At 36.9% G+C, this 23,633-nt stretch overlaps 3 protein-coding genes and 1 long non-coding RNA gene across 5 annotated transcripts; 2 read left to right on the top strand and 2 right to left on the bottom strand.

Moving 5' to 3' along the window:
* The first annotated feature begins 1,911 nt into the window (after positions 1 to 1,911).
* LOC129306716 (flowering time control protein FCA) lies at positions 1,912 to 10,252 on the top strand. Of its 2 annotated transcripts, XM_054947435.1 has the most exons (15): positions 1,916 to 2,453; positions 3,538 to 3,608; positions 4,356 to 4,434; positions 4,617 to 4,699; positions 4,814 to 4,865; positions 5,783 to 5,830; positions 5,993 to 6,057; positions 6,561 to 6,612; positions 7,294 to 7,373; positions 7,469 to 7,533; positions 7,805 to 7,861; positions 7,991 to 8,285; positions 8,858 to 9,019; positions 9,125 to 9,241; positions 9,921 to 10,252. In XM_054947435.1, the coding sequence occupies exons 1-14, from the start codon at positions 2,396 to 2,398 to the stop codon at positions 9,218 to 9,220; spliced, it is 1,263 nt and encodes a 420-aa protein (XP_054803410.1). In that variant the 5' UTR covers positions 1,916 to 2,395; the 3' UTR covers positions 9,221 to 9,241; positions 9,921 to 10,252. The 2 variants fall into 2 exon arrangements, with proteins under 2 accessions (XP_054803411.1, XP_054803410.1); XM_054947436.1 differs by lacking the exons at positions 9,125 to 9,241; positions 9,921 to 10,252 and having other exon boundaries at positions 1,912 to 2,453; positions 7,991 to 8,300; positions 8,858 to 8,996.
* A 1,333-nt stretch (positions 10,253 to 11,585) lies between these two features.
* LOC129306881 (WRKY transcription factor 23-like) lies at positions 11,586 to 13,175 on the bottom strand. Its single transcript, XM_054947659.1, has 3 exons — positions 12,630 to 13,175; positions 12,216 to 12,359; positions 11,586 to 12,096 (listed from the first exon to the last, which is right to left on the bottom strand). Exons 1-3 carry the CDS (start codon positions 13,001 to 13,003, stop codon positions 11,676 to 11,678), a joined length of 939 nt encoding a protein of 312 aa, XP_054803634.1. The 5' UTR covers positions 13,004 to 13,175; the 3' UTR covers positions 11,586 to 11,675.
* Positions 13,176 to 18,752: 5,577 nt separating this feature from the next.
* Positions 18,753 to 19,654, bottom strand: LOC129307443 (transcription factor UPBEAT1). Its single transcript, XM_054948407.1, has one exon. It carries the CDS (start codon positions 19,525 to 19,527, stop codon positions 19,138 to 19,140), a length of 390 nt encoding a protein of 129 aa, XP_054804382.1. The 5' UTR covers positions 19,528 to 19,654; the 3' UTR covers positions 18,753 to 19,137.
* Positions 19,655 to 22,548: 2,894 nt separating this feature from the next.
* Positions 22,549 to 23,474, top strand: LOC129305898 (uncharacterized). Its single transcript, XR_008592058.1, has 2 exons — positions 22,549 to 22,825; positions 23,081 to 23,474. It is a non-coding gene; the product is annotated as an uncharacterized LOC129305898 (long non-coding RNA).
* The last annotated feature ends 159 nt before the right edge of the window (positions 23,475 to 23,633 follow it).

Genomic DNA, 23,633 nt, shown 5'->3' with positions numbered 1-23,633 from the left:
TTTTACCAAACAATCTGTTTTTAACTTAGTTCGAACTTTATTATATTGAGATGCTAAGCCTCACATTGAAAAAGTAATGTGCGTGTAACTGTGTGTCGTTATTTATTCAGATCGTTTGATCAAGTCATAAGTAACTTTGATAATCTTGTCAAAAATTTGTATCATGGATTTCTTTTTTTTTTTTTTATAATTTTCATTATCGTCTAAGTGTGGCAATTTGTTAAGTGTTCTGTTTTCTATATTTAGCTGGAAAAAATGTGGTTTATTGTTAAATTGTTCATGCTTTATTTGTGATTATTATAAAGTAAAAACATGTTTTCACAGACCCAAGAAATGTTTTTGGCCTGGCACACCATTAAGCCATTTATTTTTGGTTAAATTATACAAAATTTTCTTAAATTTTAAATTATGTATAAATAACTTATTTAACTTTTAAAATTTAATAATAATTTTTTTTAGCTTTCAAATTTATGCCCCCTTAAATTTTATTTTTTGTATGTATTTAAGTCTTAAACTATGATTGACATATAGATAATCTCTCTAAACATTGAATTATGTATAAATAATTGATGTATAAAATTAATTATATAAAATTATTTGTGTAAATATAAGAGTTAGGAGGGTTCAATGTAAAGGGTTAAGTGTTAAGAAGGTTATGTGTATGTGATGCGAAATTTAAGGTAATATTATGTAGTTTAGCGTTTATTTTCACCAAAATCAAGCCAGGTATGATGAGATTTTGACAGACACATCATGACTTTATTTTTATTTTTTTAATATCTGAAACATTGAGGTAAAAATTTGAGAAAATGATAATAAAATATTTTTAAATTATATAAATAATAATTTGATCTCTCAAAATATTATAATTCTACATAAGTTCTTAGAGAATTTTCTATTAATAAATTTTAAATTAAAAAAAATTATTTAACTATTATTAATAAGTTGTGATTTCTTATTTAATATTTGTAATTCTTAGAATAAAAATTATTTTTTCTTAAATAAAAGTTGTAATTGAGATTTATTATTTTGAGAATTTATTTTTTAATAATAAAAATTACATCTAATAAGTTATGATTTTTTATTCAACTCTTATAATTTACATAATAAAAATTATTATTTTTTAAATAAAAATTATGATCAAGACTTATTTTTTAATAACAAAAATTACATTTGATAAGTTGTGATTTTTTTATTTAATCGTTGCAATTTGTTAAAAAATATTATTATTTTTTAAGTAAAAGTTGTAATCATGAATTATTATTTTTAATAAGAATAAAATGATCATTTTACTTTAAAATTTATTAACAGAAAAATTTTTAAAAACTTTAATAAAATTATAATATTTTTAATATATTATATTATTATTTATAAAAATTAGAGGAACTACATTATCATTTTCCCCAAAAACTTTCACATAATATTTTAAATTTATTTTTAGCATAATCCAATCTATACCTTTAATAAAATTCAAACAAAATTTTGACCCTCCTTAAATTTGAATTTAACTTTAGTGAGTAAAATTCTTTTGACCTTGGTTCCTAAAATTTAAATTTGAATAAAATTTTTTAAAAAATATAACTTTAAATCTTTACACTTTATTAATATTTTATTATAAATTTTTATATTTTTTTATTTTTTAAATTCTGATATTTTTATTTTTTAATATTTTAAGTTAATACATAAATAAAGTATAAAAATTTAAAAAGAATATAAAACATTAAAAAAATAAAATAAAGGTTAAAAAAAATAAAAAATAAAAATAAAATACGAATAAAATATAAAAAGTTAAAGTTATATCTTTTGTAAAATTTAAATTTTAGATTGCTTCTGTATAAAAATATCTTGGTTTTTTTTCCCCTAAAAATATCAATGGCAAGCTGCGCGGTATAAATTTCCAGAATCCAGGTCACGATTCCCCTGAAAGTTTCCACTGAAGCAAGTCTGAATCGTGAACCCTTGTTAGCTGAGGCGAATCTAGCACCGCAAAGGCAAACTCCCGTTAGTTTCCTCTTTCTGGGGCCATATCGTCTCTAAGGTCAAGTGTTTCCTTATTTCACAGTTTACAAAGCTGGAGAATCTTAATAACCTCCCGGATCAAAGAGTCACCGGCAACGGCCTCCCCCCTCCCCCTCCCCATCCCAGTCATCCGATACACCCTCATATCCATGAACCATTTTTCAACCCCTGCAACTTTCAACAGCCGAACGGTCATGATCCTCACCTCTCCGGTAACTTCACTTACCCTCAGGTCCCTTGTCCTGCCAATGGTTTTGCTAACCATAATCTACCTTACAACCACTATAATCACATCAATGGCGACTCTAACAACTCGTTCGGTCCTGGAGGACCTCCCTCCACCAATGGCAACTCTGGATATGGTTTTAGCCATTCCATGCCTCGTCCGGGGCGGAAACGAGGTTGGCATCTCTCTAACCAAGGAACTTCTCCAGGTACGAGCACATTTCTTTGCCACTCATTTCATTAGAATGACATTCTTCTTCTTCTTCTTTTCACTTTTGTAAAAGTCCCGGCCAAGTACATAATTGAAACCCGGAATCACTCAGGGCGATTATGGTGTATATTGTCGTCACATATAATAGCTTTTGTACTTTTGAATTGGAACGCATTTTGGCACCAGCTCTCTCTCGTCTGCCCCCCCCCTCTTCATGGTCTGATATCTACGATCTCTTTCACTTCCTCTTACTCCACTGCTACGACCTTAAGTCAGGTAGGGAGTCTAATTTGAGGGAAGATGACAATGACTTCTTGACGTTATCGCTACTGAATTCCATTGTATTTTTAGGCACTAGGCACATTAGGACCTCCTCATTTTTGTATAACATGATGATGAGATAACTGTACTCAACGACAACGGATAGTCAGCATACTGTTGTAGCTTTTGGACCTTGGGTTTGATAGGTTTCTTTTTTATCACTCTTTGGTTAGAAGCACCCCCTCCCAACCAAAGAAATAAAAGAAAAAACTCAGGTTCTTTTTTATGTAGTTGCATTCTAATCAGGTGATAAGGATTTTGAATTTGGCCTACAATTTTATGTTACACATCACTTTTGTGTTTATCTTGCTACTCTAGACGAATTTGGTTTTTTAGAATGGATTATACATTTTTGTCAAAGTCTTATAACAGTTCAAAAAAACTTTCCTTTAAGTTTATCCATTCTATAAAAGTGGGCATATCACCTGTTAAGAGAAAAATGTTAAAAATTATTTAAGATGGTTTAGACATGTACAAAAAAAATTGTGAAAGACATTAGTGAGGAAAGTAGAACGAATAATTATGAGCCTTGTTAAGAGGGACAGAGGATGGCCAAGAAGAACACTTATGAAAGTTATTAACTAAGACTTCTTTGTTAACAACATTTCTAAAGGTTTGGTGAATGATATAATACTATGGCGTTGTGTAATCCATATAGCCGATCTCACTTGGTGGAATAAAGCTTGTTGTTATTGTTGTTTGTACATTTTTATGTAATTTTGTTTGCATCACTAGACTCTTTCCCCCCCAATAATTTTCAGACCAAGTTGATGGTGCTTATAATGTGAAACTTTATGTTGCTCCAGTTCCAAGAACATCAACAGAATCTGATGTAAGTCTTTTTCCTTCCAGAAATCATACGCAGGTTGCATATGGAATGTTGAATGCAAGAATAGTTTTGGCAAATGTTAGTTCCATTTTTGTTTGTGGTCCATGGGAACTATTCCTATGCCTAATTTTTATCTTGAAAGTTCCCATATTTGCTGTGAAAGAAGCCTTGTAATCACAATTCCATTCTAGGTCTTGATCTTGCATAGACTGGGACTGACATTTGCTCTTAGAATGTAGAAATGGTGATTGATGGCAACCTACTCTAAAATCTAATCTAGATATTGGTTGTATGCCCTTATTATCATCATTTAGCTTCAATATTGAATATTGATTCCATATCATGAAAATCACACGTGCCAAATGCAAAACAGTTTGTCGTTGACCAATTTTATTCTTTATATACTAATACAACCAAACACTGGAAAATAGAGGGACAATCCATTTGCTATCCTCAAAAAATGAACTAGAATGAGAAATGTTCTCAAATTATTATATGTCTTTGTCCAGTACAAAGGTTCGGTAGATTCTTCTCCCCCTCTTCCTTCCGTAGCAAGATGAACCCCCCCCCCCAAAAAAAAAGAAAGAAAGAAAGAAAGAAATTTGAATCATGCTTCCTCAAGAAAAATGCATAACCATGTTGGTTTTGTTATTTTCTTTGATAATAGAGTCATTTCTACAATAGTCATTACTGTTGATCACATCTCACTGTTTTGTGTGTGTGTGTGTGTGTTTGGCTTGTTTAAATCAGATCCGCCTTGTGTTTGAAGAACATGGAACTATTGTTGAAGTTGTTCTTTTGAAGGATAAGAAAACAGGCGAAAGACAAGGTACTAGTTTGCTATTTTGCAATTATTTACTGTATCTGCATCAGTATTGTTAAGTTCAATATCTTTTAACTTCCTTAGGGGTTTCCAGGATTATGAGTTTAACCTTGTGCTTCCTTGAATGTATGTAGCATGGCGTGTCCGTAAGTAATCACATTAGTTAAATTTTTGTTTAACTTATGCAGGGAGTTGTTTTGTGAAATTTGCAACGTTAGATGAAGCTGAGAGGGCTATCAAAGCTTTAAGCAATCGATATACTTTTCCAGGGGTGAGTACAACTTTTTGCGGAATGTATTAAATTAACCCTTTATTGCTGCCACCAATTCTATCAGTTTAAACGATTTTTTTTTTTTTTTGGGTTTGACATATTTAATTTTCATAGGAATCATCATCCATTGTTGTCAGATTTGCTGACCGAGAAAAAGGGCGTCTTGGTAATACTTTAAGAATTTCCTTTTGACCTTATTCTTGTAATAGCATTTCAATACGTCTGAACCAAATACATGCTTTAAGCTGAATATATGCAACAATTTCCTGACAAACCAACCCAAGCTTTGCTCCATTTGGTTATTTTTATGGGATACCATGTTTATGATGACACTGTACACCATCTGTACCTTCTGGGATAGTTATAAGCTCTCAGTTTAGGTTTTGAAGATTCTTAGAACAGTGACTATATCTTTGAAATAGCTTGCTGCTAGATCTGCTGAGTTTTTTCCATTTACTCACCAGCCTTCTCTCTGGCTTGCTAAACCTGCTCTAACCTTTACAAAGAAATGTCAAGCTGCTTTGTTCATTGTTGCTCATGGTTGCTGATTGATGGTGATTCTGGCCTTCACTATGGCCTAATACAATCTACTGCAGAGTAAAGCTAGAAAGCGAGAAATGAACGATGTGAATGCAGAAATACTGATTGTTTTTTAATCATAGTTATTTTAAGCATGAGTGAATTTTTACAGATAAATCTTGTGAATGATGAATGTCTTTCTTCTCTGTAAATGAAGCAGGATGCATAGCTTTTCCGAGGAAAATGAAAAGGACATCAAATTGCAATCACACTATTAGGAAGTAGCAACTTCAATCTAATAATTAATATGTATTGATTCATGGAGAATATTAGCTTTATTTTGAAAATTTCAGGATACGTATCAAGATGTTCAAATTTTAGGTTTTATTGATGAAACACTCAAGAGACACCAGAAATACTGTCGCACTCACATATATATTTTTTTGAAAGCAAAGAAAAGGAGATTGATGAATGTTATCAGCATCTCATGGATTACAGTGCAGCTTCTTCAGCGAGCAATAAGGTCTCTTGGTGTTAAATTTTGCATTGTTATTCTTTTGGCAGGGATTCGAGGGTTCTCCCAAATTATGGATAAAAAAAATCCCCCAGAAGGCAAGCTTTTTCTTGCACTCAGGATAGCCTACAACCTTTTATGGCCATACTGATGATCTATCTGTTTCTGAATATATTATTTTCGATATTCTTGTTATTTACTTGTACTCTTTGTGTGTTTGTGTATTTCCTAGCTCACTCTTGTCCTTTGATATTTCTTAGAGGTGGTGGACAAAGTATTTGTTGGTTACATCAACAAAGAAGCTTCAAAAAGGGAAATTGAAGAAGTATGTCTTAACATTCAATCCACTAAATCTTTGCATATATTTTTTTCATCATCTAAGCTTTAAGCTACTTTAATGTCCTTTTCATGTTAATGCCTGTATCCAAGTGTTTTTCTTGAACTTCAGAATGTGCTGATTTTAGAAATGCATTAGATCCTCCCTCTTGGTTGGTTGGCATCTAATGAGTTCATATGGCTCCTTCTAGCAAATAAATAAGTAATGATAGTGTTTAACAGCAAAAATTTTGGGCACCAAGTGGAAGCTGTTCATAATGTTATGCAGAAATATCTAGCTGAAATTGTTTGTTTCTAATGTGTGCTTTTTTCTAATCTTCTGCAACTCAGAATTGGTTCGAAATTTTTTGCACTGTTAATGTTATTCTTCAATCTCCTAGCTGTTTATTTTTATTAAACTGTGAAATGTTCTTCGCAATCCACTTACATACTACGGTGCCTCTGATCTCTTAGGTTCCATTTTGTAATTCTTTGTATGCATATTTTCTGCAGGTATTTTCTCCTTATGGACACGTGGAGGACATCTTCATTGCACAAACTCGTGGTTGGTTCACAATCTTCTTTTTTTTCCCCCCAAAAAAAAAACATATTTGTGGAATTTAAGAGCGTATGGAGCTATGTTGCTTGATCACTCTGTTGCTTCCTCCTTTTCTTCCTTGAAAAATGTTCTAGAGTATTATTAGATGGAATTTAGTTATTTCTCCCCCATATAATTGAAAGAATTTGCACTCCTGATGACTTGAACAATTAAACTATATGAGACAGTGGGGTGTTGCATCTGAAGGCATTTTATATATGTGTCTTTGATCCTCTATCATTTTTATTTTCTCAGCTAAAGCCCCTAAGTGTCCAGGGATGGTTGGCTGGGTACTGTGTGAAGTAGTTGATGTTAGAGTGAGATAGGCAACTGCCTTTTCTTCTTTCGGATTTCACATATAGCTAACTTTTCTCTTTGAAAATCAAGCTCTTGGAAGTAATAAGTATAACTAAGCCATTGGCTTGGAACATGCCCCACCATGAAAACTGATCAAAATGTTTTGAGGGGAAAGAGATGATCGTTCACCATGAATAATAATCCAATATAGGCTATATACTTTTAGCATAGGAACATGTTGTTATCTTGATTTTGATTAGTATTTCCTACTTCATCAATTTATTATTCATAGTTTTGTTATATATTTTTTCCTGACAACTTGTCACATGTATATCTTTTTTGAATTTCAAGGATATTGTTTCGTCAAATTTTCAAACAAAGATATGGCTTTGGCAGCAATCAAAGGGCTGAACAATGCATTCACAATGAGGGTAAATCTCTTCTTCTTTTTTCCCTCTTCGTTTAATTGATATATATTACTTGATGGGCTCTCATGAAGGCTCATTAAATCTTCTTAATCAATCAGGGTTGTGATCATCCATTAATTGTTCGTTTTGCTGAACCTAAGAAACCTAAGACTGGGGAACCCAGGTTTCTGCCTCTTTTCCCTTTTAGTTTCAGATACAACTCTGTTGTGGCATTTCTAATGAATGAATTTCAATTACTTGTTACTGAATTCATATTTTGTCTGAACCGTCTTCTGTTTTGGTAATTGATTGGCAAATTACCTTTGTGTACATAAGCCTTATCAAGGCTTACTGGTGCATACTTTCAGTTACTCAATGTACGTCAGTAATTTTGTTAATGAACATTTGTAATCAAGGAATTTATGTTCGTATTGCTACTGTCTCACTCTCTGTAGGGTCAACCATATGCCTGGGAATGCATTTGGTCCATGCACTCAAGAACCAGCAGTCTGGTTGGTTTTGTTTCATATTCTCTCTCTCTCTCTCTCTCTCTCTCTCTCACACACACACACACACAGAGACACACAATTTTTGAAACTATATGCAAGAAAGCTCAATAAGTTTCTGCTTAATGAGTACAGGCCGTCATCGAACTTTGGTGATTCCATTGGAGGGAGTAATCTGCCTATGGCCCCACATCATCCCGCAATTCCACACCCACAAGTTGCTCCTCATGTTCAAAACTGGGAACCTGCTAATACTATGGTTCAACAACCGTTTCCTTCCAAGCAAGCCCATCCACAATTGGCTCCAATGCCCTCCCAGTCCATGCAGGCTCAGAAGTTACCTTCTCAACCAGTTGTTACTGAGGTACTGAAGCAGTCGCATCCAACAGAATCATCAACTCAAAGTATAGAGCAGCAGCTAAGTTCACAGGTTAGTGGCTAACAGGTAATACATTAATCAATCATTATTTAGAAGCTTTTCATTCAGGTTTTTGTTCTGGTTGCAAAATAAATTTAGTTACTTAAGAGGTAGGCTTACATAACTGCAATGGTATTTGTCTTACTGTACTCTTGAATACATTTTGTGTTAACTTGAAATTCTTATATTTCTTCAAACTTTTTGCCTTGTTTGTCTGGGAAATTATCGTCAAAAAGACAAATTTAGGCCTTTTAAAGTTCTTAACTTTAGAGCATTTCTGAACATGTTCCAGGCACCAGTACCTCGATAAAACCTTGAGGTGATTCTGGATTTCTTGCTTTTAATCATTGATGATGTCTCAGTAAAAATCAACCTTAATTTGGTGGGGTTTGCCCGTATTGAAGTTACTGTAGGTTAAATAAACTGCTGAACATGCCATCACTTGGTGTTGGCCTGAAGTATTAAATCTTTTTACCCTGCATTAACTGGATTAATTTGATCAGAAGCGAGGACAGTTTAGGCTATCTGCATTTTTATTTGGCCAGCCTGAATTAGCGTTCTTAGTTTTATATTCTTCCTTGTAGCCTTCGCGGACTGGAGGCAGTCCTTGTACTGTTGCTCGCAGCCCCTCACCAGAGATGCCAGAAAGTCCTGACGAAGAAGTTTATCCAGAGTGTGACTGGAGTGAACATATCTGTCCTGATGGTTATAAGTACTACTATAATTGTGTGACTTGTGAAAGTAGGGTAATGTTTCTTCCTTTTGAGTTTTGAGCCCGTTCCTGCATTTTTTTTTTTCCTTCTAATTTTAGCAAACAAGGTTTGTCATTCCTGCTCTGAATGTTTCTGCAGTGGGAGAAGCCTGAGCAATATGCCTTCTATGAGAACAAAATACAAGAGCAGGAGGATCATGGCTGTCCAAATTCACAATTGGCATTATCTTCCTGACAAGTTGCTTCAATACAGCAGGTGAATTCTCAGATGCATCGTCCATTAACTGCAGAGCTAACCTTTCCTGCCTGCGTGGCCGTTACTGTCCCCTTGTATATATGACATAGGGGACATATTTATCTATGGGGTCTCTTTGTTGGCAGGAATCCTACTGTCTTTCTACACGTCTGATGGGATATTCAAATCTTTCTTCTTCTTCTTCTTCTTTTTTTTGGGGGGGGGGGTCAAAGATGGGGTATTCATATCATCGTGATAATTCTTAGGATTTAGCAATCTACCTATCTTGGGATATGCTAGTGGAATTAAAAGCAGGTGTGTTCTTCTGACTTCACGTACTGCTATAGTCCCTTGGCTTAGTAGATCACATTTTTGGGATCAAGAGCTTAGTATATCATTACAGATGCTAAATTTTTACATCTTAGAAAATTTTGATTAAATATATTCTGAGTTATTTACTTCACGGTTAATACCTGATTTTTTTGAAGTCACTCAGTTACTGATAATTCTTTTTAATAAAAAAACCGTCACTTTACCATTTTTTTTTTCGTTAAATGGAGTGCACTATATATATTGATTTGATTATCATGGTTGGTTGTATCAGTTAACATGTTGTAATTGGGCGGGAAGCAAGTACATGTCACATCTCTTTGTCTTAACGAGGATCTAAAATCTGAACTCACAATTGTTGTGTTTCCAGTATCTGAAGATTTGAACCTTCAAACGGTGGACCGCTGCGGCTGCATGCATACTTTGCAGTGGCTATTAATATTATATAATTGTGGGGATTGTTGTGTTCCTAGCATTGTGTTGGAGATTGATATTTTGCGGGTCTTCTGTTGTGGGCGGAGCTTTGGACAACAAACGGTCGGCTGATTTTTTTTATAGTACATTTTTTTCAGAGACAAGGAACTGTACAGAAAGCTTGAAGCATGTTATAATACCGTATCTTCTTGATGCCCATACATGTACGCACCAACGCGCGAATTGATGATAGTCATTACGTGCATTTTGTTCTTTTGTTTTTAAAAAGGGATCTCGATTTTATGGGTGGCAAGTGGGGCTACTAGTGAAGTGGGATCTCTTATGCAGGACAATGTTTCATATTCCATTCGTCTTGTCACCTAAATAATCTTTGGCGTTTTTTTTTTTTTTTACGTGGGCCAAGGGGTTTTATGAGCGAAGATTCGTGGAAGTATTCTTTTAAATCACTATCACGGGGATATGATTTTGAAAGAACATAATGAGGTAGATTTTGAAAACCACAGGAGAGGGTGAACAAATCCCAAGTAGAAGGAGAGAAAGGAAGGAGGTAATTCCAACTTTATGCGGAACAATTGGTGGATTTTAAGTCGGGAGCAATGTATGCGTTAACAGTGCTAAGATGTCGTCCGCGTGTAAATGGAATAGAAGGGTCCCATCAGTTGAACCTCAAGCTTCACAATGCGTTGGTCTGTGCCCATCCTATCAACTTCAATTATTCCTGTACGATGATAGTCTCACCTGCACAATACAAGGCGACATGAGGAAGAACTTGATGCGAGATGTTCTGGCGTCTTCTTAAATAAAAGCTAAAAGATGTCGTTATTAGGATCTATTCGTCCGTCGTAGAAACCCAACCGCGTACTCTGCCGGTGCTCGCTGCCGTGGTTTTTCTTTCTCTCTCTCTCTCTCTCTCTCTCTCTCTCTCTCTCTTAAATTCTTTCTATTTTTTTTTTTTAGCCGACCTCCCTCACAGCTGCTCTTTTCTGGCCTCTCTTCAATGAATCGAATTCATTAACGAATGGCATAGCGTGTAGGTTAAAGAGTGGCATTTACTCAACAAGCTCGAAATAGAGTGGTAGAGGTTGAATCGACCTTCCTATTTATAACATGGCGCCCATATTGGGAAATTACTTTCACCATCAGATCCTCCAAATTGAAAACAATTTCCTAGGATTAGTTTAGTGTGGATTCCGGGACAAAACAAAGGAAGAAAGTTTCCGCATCGATTGTTCTCGTGCCAATAAACCTAAACCTAACAATCTTTACTGCTGTACCACAGTGAAATCAACGTACATTCCTTCAACAAAAAGAAACAAGAATACAAGACAAGGGAGGAGTCAGAAGATTCAAAGCGGGCAGGAGCTTATTTACTATTTTGTTTCTATGTTGTCATTCCCGCACAGCCCAAACCCCGCCTCCGAAAACTTTCTTCTTCTTCTTCTTCTTTTAAAAAAAGAATATATTGAAACTTGCAAGAAGAAGCAGATGTAGTCCCTGCGTTGGTTAAAAATCCGAGTTACAGCATACGGTAAAGGATAAACACGAGGGCTATGTGTGCAAAACGTTAAAGTGGGTTTCACATATAATTAACTGGCAGGAGTGGAGCTCACATCTAAGTCTACTATAAATTATCGTAATCATTACAAAGAGATTACACAATCACGCAGTTGATTAAGGATTGATGGTCTCTCTACTCTTCTTTCAACATATGGGAAGGAATAATATCTTGGAGAAGCCCATGGTCCCTTAAAAAAGCATTGGTCCCTGGATTGCAAGGCATTCTGTCTTGAGGAAAAGCGACGATATTATTTTTTGAACCACAAATGCGAGGAAAACCCGAAGACGACAATGTATTAGCTAGGAAACGATGGTCATGATGTTGGAGCTGCTCATGATACTGTTGCGATAAATTTCCTGATGTTACAGGTGAATCACATCCGGCGGAGACAACCGCTGGTACAGAAGCTCCTGCGAGAGTCGAACGAGGCATGAGGGGGCTTGGATGTGTGTGTTGACCTTCGTAGGTGGTGACGACAGTGCTTGGATCAGTGAAGGATCGTTCCACTCGTTTCTTTACATTACATGAAACACTGGTGCAACGATAGTAGTTTCTGTTCAAAATATTAAGAGCTATCTTTAAAATTCGTTCTGAACTACGAAGAAAAGAATAAGCGAAGCTAGGTGCAAATGGGTTAGAATAAGAGGAATACAACAGCAATTGAAGCATCACCTGGGAAAGGGGCTGTTCTTCACGGCCTTTTGACCGTACTTTCTCCATCTGTACCCATCATCCAGATGATCGACCTCGCTTTTCGTCATGAACGCGAATCTCGGTTCCCTCTGTTTCTTCTGATTTGTCTTCTTGGCTCTCAACCTGTACCCAGCCAGATCCAAGAAACCATCAGGTCTTAGAATGTCGGTAACACCAATTTACGTTGTAGAACAAAAATTAAAGCACACCACACTTATTTCCTAATTACTTCGGAACATGTATATATATGGTTCCAGCAATCGAAGCAAAAAATAATTTAAAGGGAAAAACACGTACTACATTACACAAGACCGCCCCAAATTATCTTCTTTTATCCCATGATCCCTTCTATTAAATCGAAAGGGAAAAAAGTGAGATGAATAGAAAACCCACTGATTATTGGTCTTTGGTTTTCCATCTCCTCGTTGATCTACAGTTTTAGTGTGTTCATCATTCACCGCCTCACTGGACGCAGATGAAATGGATGAAGAGTTTGGAGTGGCAGGCTGGTGACTGAGCTCGCAGTACCTTTTTGCAGAGGCACATTGATTTTTGAGGTCAGAAGGAAATAGTTGCGGGGGCAAATCTAGCCAGGAACCACACTCCTGCTCCTGCACACGCAGAAGCTCCATAAACCCTAAAGGGCTCTTTTCCACTTCATGAAAATCAAATAAACTCGAGAGGGGGAAGCTGTTTGAATTGTAACCCCCATTCGAAGAGGATCGAATCGCTTCCTCCGTCTTGACACCCATCTCTTTCTTCTCCATAAACCTGCAGATTACTCACTCATGACAGAGCCTAAATCCTTCCGCCTCGACCAGGAAAAGTGAAACTTGGCGAAGTGGAGAAGGTGGTGGGGAGGGAGAAAGGTAGGGTTGATCTGGTTGATGGGTGGGAGGGGAGAGAGAGAGAGGTTTCGGGCTTGCAAAGGAAGAGAAATCTGAGAGGAGGGGGATGGTTAATAATCGAGGGCTTCCCGAGCAAATTAAACAGTGAGGTAACCGGCAATTGTAGGTAATGGACTGATACGGACAGCATGGTCATGACGGGGCAGGGGCACCTAATGAATGAGGAAGGGGCCACGGGCCACGGTTGGCGCTTCCATACGTAGAATTTTACAGCTTTAACCGGTGTCAGGTGTGAATTGGGTTCCGGCTACGCTCGAGAAGTTCAGGTTTCGTATTGGTATTGTTATGATAACTCCGTTAAAATAAATGTGAGCGGTATATAGTATTCATTCTAAATTATATTGTTCCAGCAGAATTTCCGCCCAAAGTCATATTTATATTCTACCGCCTCCTCATTTTTGTTAATCTCTTTTTCCCTGCTACCTTCTGCGTGCAGCCTTTAAGCATCACGCGGTCATAACATGCATATGATTCGCGAGTTACATTTTTTCTTTTCTTTTCTTTGCCCTTTTGGAATGGAATTACAGAACTAACGCGAATCACATATTATATTGATTTAAATTTTAGAGACACGGTTCATTAATTAAAAATACAATGATGAATGGATATATAAAAATTAAACCAGAGAGAAGGTTGCAGAAGAAGCAAGGTACAAGGGTTTTCAGAAAAGAATTTAGTTGTTAAAGCTACCATATATACATAGATGTATGCATCCAAAGAGGCTAAGATTCGGAACACAAGTGGGCACACTTGGCCGGGGAGGGCCATGATTCTTCTTAATTCCCCCCCCCCGGGGCCTCTCTCTCTCTCTCTCTCTCTCTCTCTCTCTCTCTCTCTCCTGTTCCCTTTTCTTTTCTTAGCAAACAGATATCCCCCGAGGCTGCAACCCACATGGCACGGAGAAGCAAAACGCCTGTCGTAGGCTTCTGATTTAAAAGGCAACCAAGGTATAATACGAAGAGAAAGTAAAAAGCTCATGCACGTGCGCCTAAGAATGGCACACGAGACGTGTGCTGACATCCTTTGCGTGTAAGTCCTTTGTGCCTACCTACATACCTACCCATGCATCCATTCTTCGCTTTCTCATTCCATTATTCATCTTTCGCTCTTTTAATTTGTTACTTAACGATGATTCCGTCAAAATGTCACGCCGCGAAGCTGCCAGCTGGCAAACTAGTTCTCAACCAAAACAAGTGGCATAACAGGTGTACCTCTGAGAGATTGATAGTTGAAGAATATAATAATTTACTGTCACAACAACGTATGACATGAACATAGTGTATCTCTAATACACGCTCCGCGTAAGTGCAAGATGTCGATCCTCAAGCAACTACGCTTACGCTTACAGTGTAAATACGTCCCGAGAGCTTCCCTCTCACTTCGCTTTACCAATGTCCCATGTTCCTCTTTTTGCTTGCATTTTTCATTCGCCCCATCGTACACTATACGGATGGAACAGAGCTTTTCCTCTTTGCGGAAATATGATTATTACAAGTCACAGCCCACGAGCCACGACTCTCGGCATGGACGGTGGATGTCCATTTCTTAGTTTTTAGTTATTCCATGAGCCCCGACTTTCTTTTCTTTTTACTTTTTTGATAACATGAGCCCCGACTATATTTATTGCATTGTAAATTTGCGATAATCATTCATCATTGTTTAAGTCCCTGTTCTGGGTGCACAACTAATTCGATCCAATTTGATTATTCAAAATGTGTCTGCTTTTTTTTTTTTTTATAAATTGTCCGGTAGAACATTTCCCTGCATGGTTTGTTTTGAATTTTTAAACAGTATTCACGCATTATATGAGTTTTTATTACTTGAAAAGTTGAAATTTTCTGAGCTGGATCATTTGTGAATTTACAAGTAGACAGATCAGAGACAAAATCAAGAACTAGCTAGTGAAGAAAGAGAGGTTTACACGCTTCAGGGTTCTCTCATATTGGGAATTGCACATTCTTGATTTGTTTTAATTCAACTTTAATTTTTAACCTTAAATTCTCTCCATTGATCTCCGGACATTTTTTGTGTAGAACATTTTAGTAAAAAAAAGAACAATGGTAAGAAATTATGACCAGTGTAAAACCTCAACTTTATGCTGAATTCTGCGCTCTCTCACTCTCTGTATATATATGCCAGAATTAAGGGCGGTCTTGAATCCTATCGTCAAATAGTAGAGTAGTAAAACAAGAGTGTGACATGTAAGTTTGTGCTTATTTGACTTTGACGGGGGGTTGTTGCTTCTGGAATTAGTTTGTGGGAGCTCAAAACCGGAAAGGAAAACGTAGAAACAAGACACAAAAATGAGTTTGGTCGCGAAACGTCACCGTATTTCATTGGAAGCCCTGTTTGTACGGATCCACCGAGCCCCGGAATTGACCGGAGTCACGAGTCCACTATTTATTTATTTCTTCCATTCACATCACCTAGACACCTACACAGTAGCTGCTACTACTTAATCAACGAAAGACAGCAGCTTATAACAAGTAATTACCCATGTCGGTGGTAATTAGCAAAACCAGTTACTTAAATGAGTTAAGGCCAAGTTGACTTGCTTTTTAGTGATTTTTGCATTTACATTATGCGAAGAGAACAATAAAAAGGGTATTATCTCATGATCTTCCTGCAAGTCATATTCTGAAAAAACTTGTTAATTATGATTTTAGATGTGAATTACATGGTAGATTGTTTACAGAATTAATTCAAAGCTTAGGCTTCTTTTCTTTTTTTTTTCCATCAACTAACTAAGGGTGATTTTAACATTTAGACCCAATCCTTTTAAAATTTAAGAATATAAACCATTTTCTTGAAGTTATAATAATCAGAATAGGGGGAGTGCATCTAAAAAATATTGAGCGCTTTGGATTGGCATTGATGGGGAATAGGTGAGTCCATGATTGCCGGCGGGTCATATATATAAAATGCTAGAAAGCTAAAGCTGCATGTTGTTGAAAGCCTCATGATTTATTCTATATTTGATATGGATTTCTTACCCCACCTGACCGTCGCTTTTTATGACAGGTGACCCACATGGAATAGTGAACTTATCCTTTTCATGCCTCGATTAAATATGATTAATTAAGCAAATCTTTATTGATTCGCTCGATCTGTGGGAAAAACCTTCTAGAACGTTGACATCATTTAATTTTAGGGCTCCGGCCAACTCGTGATCCTGAATCTACAACAGACTACTCTCCCCCAATTAAGCATTATACTTCATATATTATTCATCTTTCTGGTGAATTACCATCCACTTGGCGTTCGAAGTCCAAACACAGAACAAGTTTTCGACTGAGAGCGTTATGCCCAGTCGACCTAAAATTAAAATAGAACAAGATTTGAGTTTTAGTTGTTGGTTTGTGTCTATGTTCAACTTCAACCTGCACACAATCCCCAGCACGGATACGATGCGTGCATACATCTGCCTGAGTGACTCCTGGGTGGGAGTAAATAGCAAAAGACGAATATCCTAAGCTATTTATATAAATCCCTAATCAAACGGTCCACTTTTTAACCGTTCATAATTATATATGGAACCCAGCTTGACTACCCCACCACAAAATCTTTCTGCGCGTCTTTTTTGCAGATACACCCGTAAAAAACTTTTTTTTTTTAAAAAATAAAAGGTTAAAACAGTAAAATAATCGTACCCCGGCCAGTTAACCTGAACCATCAATCTGTTCTTCTTAATAAGATAGCTTAGGGAGGGGGAATAAAATCAGAAATTCACTTGTAAATTCTTAATCGAAGAAAAGAGCTTCCAGAATTGCTATAAGAGAGTATGCATGAGGAAAATCAGTACGTAGCATAAAAATATGAAAAAAGAGGCAGCCCATACCTTGGCCAAGCACGAGTGACGGTCTGCGAATATCTTTCTTGTGTACGTGTAATGTGTGTGTACTTCAATTGGCGATGAGTGCCGACACTGTTGTAATTTTCAGACTGCAAGATTCTCACCGATTATTAAGCAAATTGTATAAATATATATCGTTTACATGTATAATAGTTCGTATTTGATCCGCAGATAAGATACTTCATATACACAATAGTTGAGTTGTTCAAGTATTACTTTAATTCAAGAATTGTTCTTCCTAGCCCACACCACGTCCATCATCCCGCGGACACAGACATGTCATTTGATTTTGTGATTGATAATTCTAAATAATAATAGCCAGGAAATAAAGAAAGCAATAATATGGGGCTTGTGCGTGATGTGTTTTGTTTTGCTCCACCTTGTGATGAAAACAAGGCGTTCGATTGGTTTGACTTCTCATCGAGCATTAAAGGGATCATGATGCCAGTGTCCCACTTTAAATGCTACGATTACAAAATCTATGGCTTTTAGTGAAATGAACGACACACTTTACTGAATCCGATCATGTGATCTTGTCAGCAACACTTACGTTGTTAAGTTTAGATTTAGCCACCACTCCTCTTTACGCTGAATTTAATTTAATATTAGTAACATTTGTAGGTCATAGGGTTTTAATTTGTCTATTTTGGACGAAGCACTTTTACGTGGGGGCTCTGGACCTACCATTTCTTACCAGAAATGCTTGTTGTTTTCTCAACTAGATAATCCAATCTCAATTATGCCTCATAGCTGGATCCCCGCTTTTTCCTCCAACTCTTACTCTTAAATCTGTCGTTGAATTACTCAGAAATCAATCTCTTTTGAGCTTTTAAATATAGTTATCGATCCTTTTTTTTAAAGAAAAGAAAGGGGCCGGAAAGAAAGAACAAAGAAAGAGGACTTGCAGAATTCGAAGCTTAAACAAGGAAAGCTTCAGAATCTCGGCCCACTTATGATTTGAACGCAGCATCAATACTTCCAAGTTCAAAACCACTTATTTCAAACATAATATATTACAGAGCACCTGCATTCCATTAGATGGACCAAATGGCCAGATTTGCCGTTCAAAAGTTCTTTCAAAAAACAAACACTTTTTGTTCGGCCCCCTTCCCTCCAGGAAAATATTAGAACTTACAAAATGGATAGGCTATTGAGCCCGTGCCATGGCGCAACCATGGAATCAATTTCGTTAGGAAAGATCCTTCACTAGGCCCAACCACATTGGGCTTTTCTTGGATTACCCTGTTCTCAACCAAATGCATGGTCGTACCGTATGATGCCCAAGCTTCAAACATGACTCATTAAAAAAAAAAAAAACTTGACTTTCGTTCAGCGCCACACAAAGCATTAATTGTAGTTTCACACCATTTTTGTACCGCCAAAAAAAAAGGAGTTTCTGAAAAGTTTTGGCTTGCTCGGAATTTCAACGAGCGTGAGGGGAAAAATGCTCGTTAGTGACGAAATAAAAAGGAGTCATTGAAGTTAAGATATGATGGCAGGTTATTCTGAAAGAAATAGAAAGAAAAAGCTAAAGCCGCAGCAGCGACGATCGAAACGGGAGTATCGGGTTGGGTTGCGCATGGCACGTATCATGTGTTGCCTGGAATTACGTACATTTGGATCAACAATTAATAACGGTCCGAGAATGTACACGCGAGCTCTCCGTTTCGTCTTCTTTTTTCCTGCTAACCTGGCCTTTCGAGCCTCCTTAATTAGGTAGAAGCTTTTATGTTCGTTGTGGTAATCAATTATGGCGAAATTGTAGTGTCAATTGATATACTGCCTCTCGAATAAAAGACGCAGCGTATTAATTATATTCATGACTATGATCTATTTTCCCTGACACTTGTCCCAGAAGCATCTCCAAGTATGTCAAAGAAGCTAGCTTCAAGCTCAATCCCAACGAAAATACAACTAATAGTGACAGTGATATATGAATTACAGAAGGAATTGTAATAAACCGGTATTGGTTTCATGTTTTCACACATTGACTTGTTGAAATTAATGGTCCCCAAGCTGTTCCAAGTATCAAGGCAATGGGAGGCGAAATTAAACATAACGATCGTTTTCTTCTACACACTCCTAAAAATCACGAGGGGGAAAAAACAAAACCTATTCAGCCTTTACAGATGACTCAGATTCACTCATCACAACCTGTCAATACGTCAACCATAACCTGCATGACTCTCACTCTCATTTGCAACGTCAAAATGTAATCGGCCGACTCCCTGAAGAGCTCGTCCAACCCCGTGGACTCGCTGTTGCTGTTGGGTATAAGCCTCTTCAGAGTTCTGATCCTGGTCTTAATCCCCATGGCTCCTCGTCTTCTAGAACCTTCTATCACGCGAGTCCTCCTCTTCATTAAAACATTCCTCGGCGTTCCGCTCCTCGCCTTCTGCTTCAAGCCTCGGCGGGCCAAAGCTTTTCTCCACAGATGCCCATATGATGAGTTTCTGTCTTCTAGATTAGCTTCTCGAAGCTGGTTTTTCAAAGACAGGGAAACAGGGAAAGGCTGTGAAGAAAATCCCATAATTCTAGAGAGGCGTCGGCTTGGAAACTCTTTCTGGTTTGCTGTTGCGAGAATGACAGGCGCGATGCGTCTATTTATATGGATGATCCAGTAGGGCGGTGAGCGTATAGGATAATTAGAAGGTGGGGACCACAGACCACAACTTCAGAGAAGGCCTCCAAGGGAATGGGATGGATGAATAAGAAAGGGACAAGTGTAGGCGAGTGTGGTGGTGCCGCTTGCTTTGAGCATGTTCTCCAACTCAATCCACATGCATCCACATGATTCTTCTTCACAGCACCCAAACCCCTCTAAACCATCTCCGTCTCGTAAGACCACCCTGGATTATTCCTCCCCAGCTTTCTAAATTCAATGCATTTACTCTATGTGGAATTAATGTTGTCCTTCATCTCCCCTTCCAGCTCAATAAACATGGCGTTCTGCATTAATAAATATACGTAACGTGTTCAATTCATGCCGGCTTAGCTCGTGCTTCAAGTGAGGAAACCTCCTTGAAATAATATTTAAGTACGGCCAGATCCTCGCTTGTCAATGCTTGTGTAAACAAAAAGTGGACAAAGTGGATACTCATGTTGGGATAAGGTGTGCTTTCCTCTGACATTCATGAACCAATTTTTCCGTTGATGAACTGATGCGTGATTGAGTTCTCAAAAATAACCATCCTTTTTAGGTTGCCTTGGCCGGGATGCTGACACCTCGACATATGTTTCGGACAAAGATGCATGCATCTTGATTTGTCACTGATAACACTTGGGCCGGTCTGAGAGGTTGAGGAAGAACATGGACCAGAATCTTTTCCTTCACTTGTTTCAAGGGGCAGCAATCACAATGCGGCATTTTTTCCCGTGGAACATTCTTCACCAACATTATACTTCCTCGCGATTTTAAAAAAGGATATTAAACAAATAAATGGCTATTAATTTGATAACATTTGGCGGTGCATGTAACAAAATAGAATGAAAAGCATGTGATGAAGGTGATCAAAGACCGTAATTTGAAATTGATGAAGATATATAGCTTTTTAGGATTTTGGTCCCGACTTTGCTTTTTTCACGAGTTATGAGTTGCAAAGAAGAACATGCTTCCGCGTGCTGTCGTGGGCTTGTAGTAACTAGTGAGTGTTCGGCATACGGAAGATACAGCAGCAACACGCCCGGTCGTGTCGGCCTGGCCAATATTCTTTGGAAGAACGACAAATAAAAATTTTATAAGAATATTAATGTTAAATTAATTTTTTTTAATATTGATATTTTTAAATTTCAACACTCCTTTTATCATGTTTTAATATTAAAATTTTTAATTTAATATTAATATTTTTATAAGGTCCTTATCTGTCATTTTCCTATATTTTTCCACCTTAATTAACCGTGAATTCTTGTGGCCTGCACTTGGTGCCCGCGTCGTTCATTGTCCTATATCTCCTGTTTGCCATTCCTTTGCATTCAACTCTTCACTTTTCAATGCTCAAGCCTCAAGTTACGATATTGTCTCCCTTGTTTTCATAATAAAAAAAAATATTTTAATAAAAAATATATTGTAGCTGCCTCCTTTTTAATTAAGATGAACCATCAAATATTCTCATATCTATCATTCATTTAATATAAAAATATATTGGGCTGGTCCATTGATTAAATATATGTTTAATGATATAAATAATCAATCTCCTTCTCATTTTACTATTTTTTTATAACAGAAATTTATTCTAATTTGTTTCGTTTGGCCATAATTCTTTTAACTGGTAAATATTTGAGAACAAGCCGACAGCCTTAATTGGTTCGTCCCACGTGGTAACCAAAAAGAAAAAGGGAGAATCTCACTTAAGACTTCTAGAACACAAAAAATTACATTTAAAGTCCAATAAAATATGAAAAATGCACTGTAGCCTAAGGACTTTTTTTGCAAACCTTGTTATGGATAAAAAGACGCATTTGTCTTTGTTGTAACAGAATGTCTGTATATGTATAATATGATGTTCACGAATATTTAATATAATGTTTATAAATACACAACACATTTAATAAATATGATTTAACTTAAAGTTAAATGTATAAGCAATTAAATGACGAATAACACATGGTCCATAAATGCATGACACGATATTGTGTTATATATAGACTTGCAACATTTGCACAACATTAAGTTCATAATGAACAACAAATTTCATTAAAAATAACATACTTAAGTTAATGTCAATCAGATGTATTGTACATTTATAAATATTGTATTATGTATGTGAACATTCTATTAAAATAAAAGTAAATGTGTCATTTCGTCCAGCAAAATTTGTAAGAAGATCCCTCAAACCTATATTGCGTCTACAAATTTTTATATTTTAAAAACCCTACGTGAGATTCTCCCAAAAAAAGGCGAAGGGCAGTGAGAAGGGGAAAAAAGGAAAATAATAAGAGCAGCGAGGGCTCAATTCCCTCGCCCTATTTTCTTCCCCCGCTAAAACCCTCATTGCCCTTCTCCCAAAATATGAAGCCTTGAAATTAGTCGTAGTCCTGGGGGCCCATTAGTGCCCTTCACACCCAACGCTACTCTGCTTTCAATTCTATGAACCCCAACGACCATGCCATGTTCTTTGCACGTGTTAAAAAAACTTGTTATACCAAAAAAAAATGAATTTGATTTCTGTAAAAAATTGAAGGGTTCAAATTTGAAGTGATTAATTTGTTACATTTTTAAAACGTTTCGATAAATGACAATATAAAATAAAGGTAATTATAACGGATTGTTTTTAATAAATTTAGAATTAAAAATGTTTAATTTTAACCAGTTAAATTAAATTTAGATCTTCAGGCCCAAAAAATTAAGTTCAGATAACGTGGATCTAAGTTCAAGCATGAACAGCCCAACCAATAGCAGTAACTTGCTACACATGGGCCTATGGTTGGACCGTGACAATCTAGGCGTATGGCCCAACTAACGGGAAACAAGCATCGGTGCTAGCATGATCTCGATGGAGTGGGCTCAGAAAAATCTAGTCACATTGGAGCCGGAAGAAAGACAAAGAAAGTAAAGAGGGTTGGGGAGTTTATTCACAAGAATTCCAATTCTTTTGGGAATCTGACCCCAACGCAGTGCCCACCGAGTGGAGCCCTTGCGGAATCGCACAAGCATAGCGCTGGTTTCGGGTGTAAGAAGATGCCGTCACTGAGCTTGACCCCACCATCAAGAGGCCTCGGCAATCTGGCGCTTCTAAACGCGTCCTCATGGCCGCCACTCAAGATTAACCTTCGAGTCTTGGTTTTTTCTATATAATCCCATTCGTTCTCGAATCCCCGTCCTCATCTTGGTACTGCACTTGCTAACCCTAGAGGGAAGGCCGATTGCAGGTTTGTGCGTGAATCTACTCTGAGACTTTGACGGCCTTAATTCTTTTCTTTTCTTTTTTTTGTTGGGGAATTGCTCAAACTCTGCCGAAGTTTTCCATGTTAGATTCACGCACAAACTTGCCTTTTGCCTTTTATCTCTCATCCCCCAACTTTCCACTGAAAATATAGGTGTGTGTGTAAGAAGAAAACGGCTAGTTTGTTGTATTTGGTTTCAGATTTCAATTCAAAGCGGATAAACTTGCGGCTCTGCGTGCGGAAATGGAGCTCACTCTTGACTTGAGAGTTGATAACCAACTCTGTTCATCTATTGCGGTATGGCGCCTTCAGATCCTTCTTATTTTTCAAATATTTGTTTGTAGTTAAGTAAAGATATACTTTTAACATGGTGAAGCGACTATCCTCATCTTGGGAGAATTTTATAATGTACTTGCCAGTTAGTTATCACTTACATTTGAAGGACTTTCCGTAGATAATTTAATGCGTCTGGTGACAGTAAAACTGTAATTTCCAAGGATTCAACACGGATACACCATGGTGTAATTCGATATAGAAAATATAATGCTGCCATATATTCATGGAGTGGTTAGAGAGACAAATTAACTTTTCTCAGTGATGCGTTCAATTAACCTTTCAAATATACCCATTTTTTTCTGTATATTTTATATAATATATTGAATACTTTATTAGTGTGTGAACTAGAGTTTAGTTGTTAGGCCTCAGTAGAACATTGTTCTGAATGATATACCTTGACTCAAAAGAATCAACCGA

The sequence above is a fragment of the Prosopis cineraria genome, unplaced genomic scaffold, assembly GCF_029017545.1.
Source record: "Prosopis cineraria cultivar Desert tree isolate PC_DT_omini unplaced genomic scaffold, ASM2901754v1 PC3, whole genome shotgun sequence".
Taxonomy (NCBI): Eukaryota; Viridiplantae; Streptophyta; class Magnoliopsida; order Fabales; family Fabaceae; genus Prosopis; species Prosopis cineraria.
This window is presented reverse-complemented; position numbering and strand designations above follow the sequence as displayed.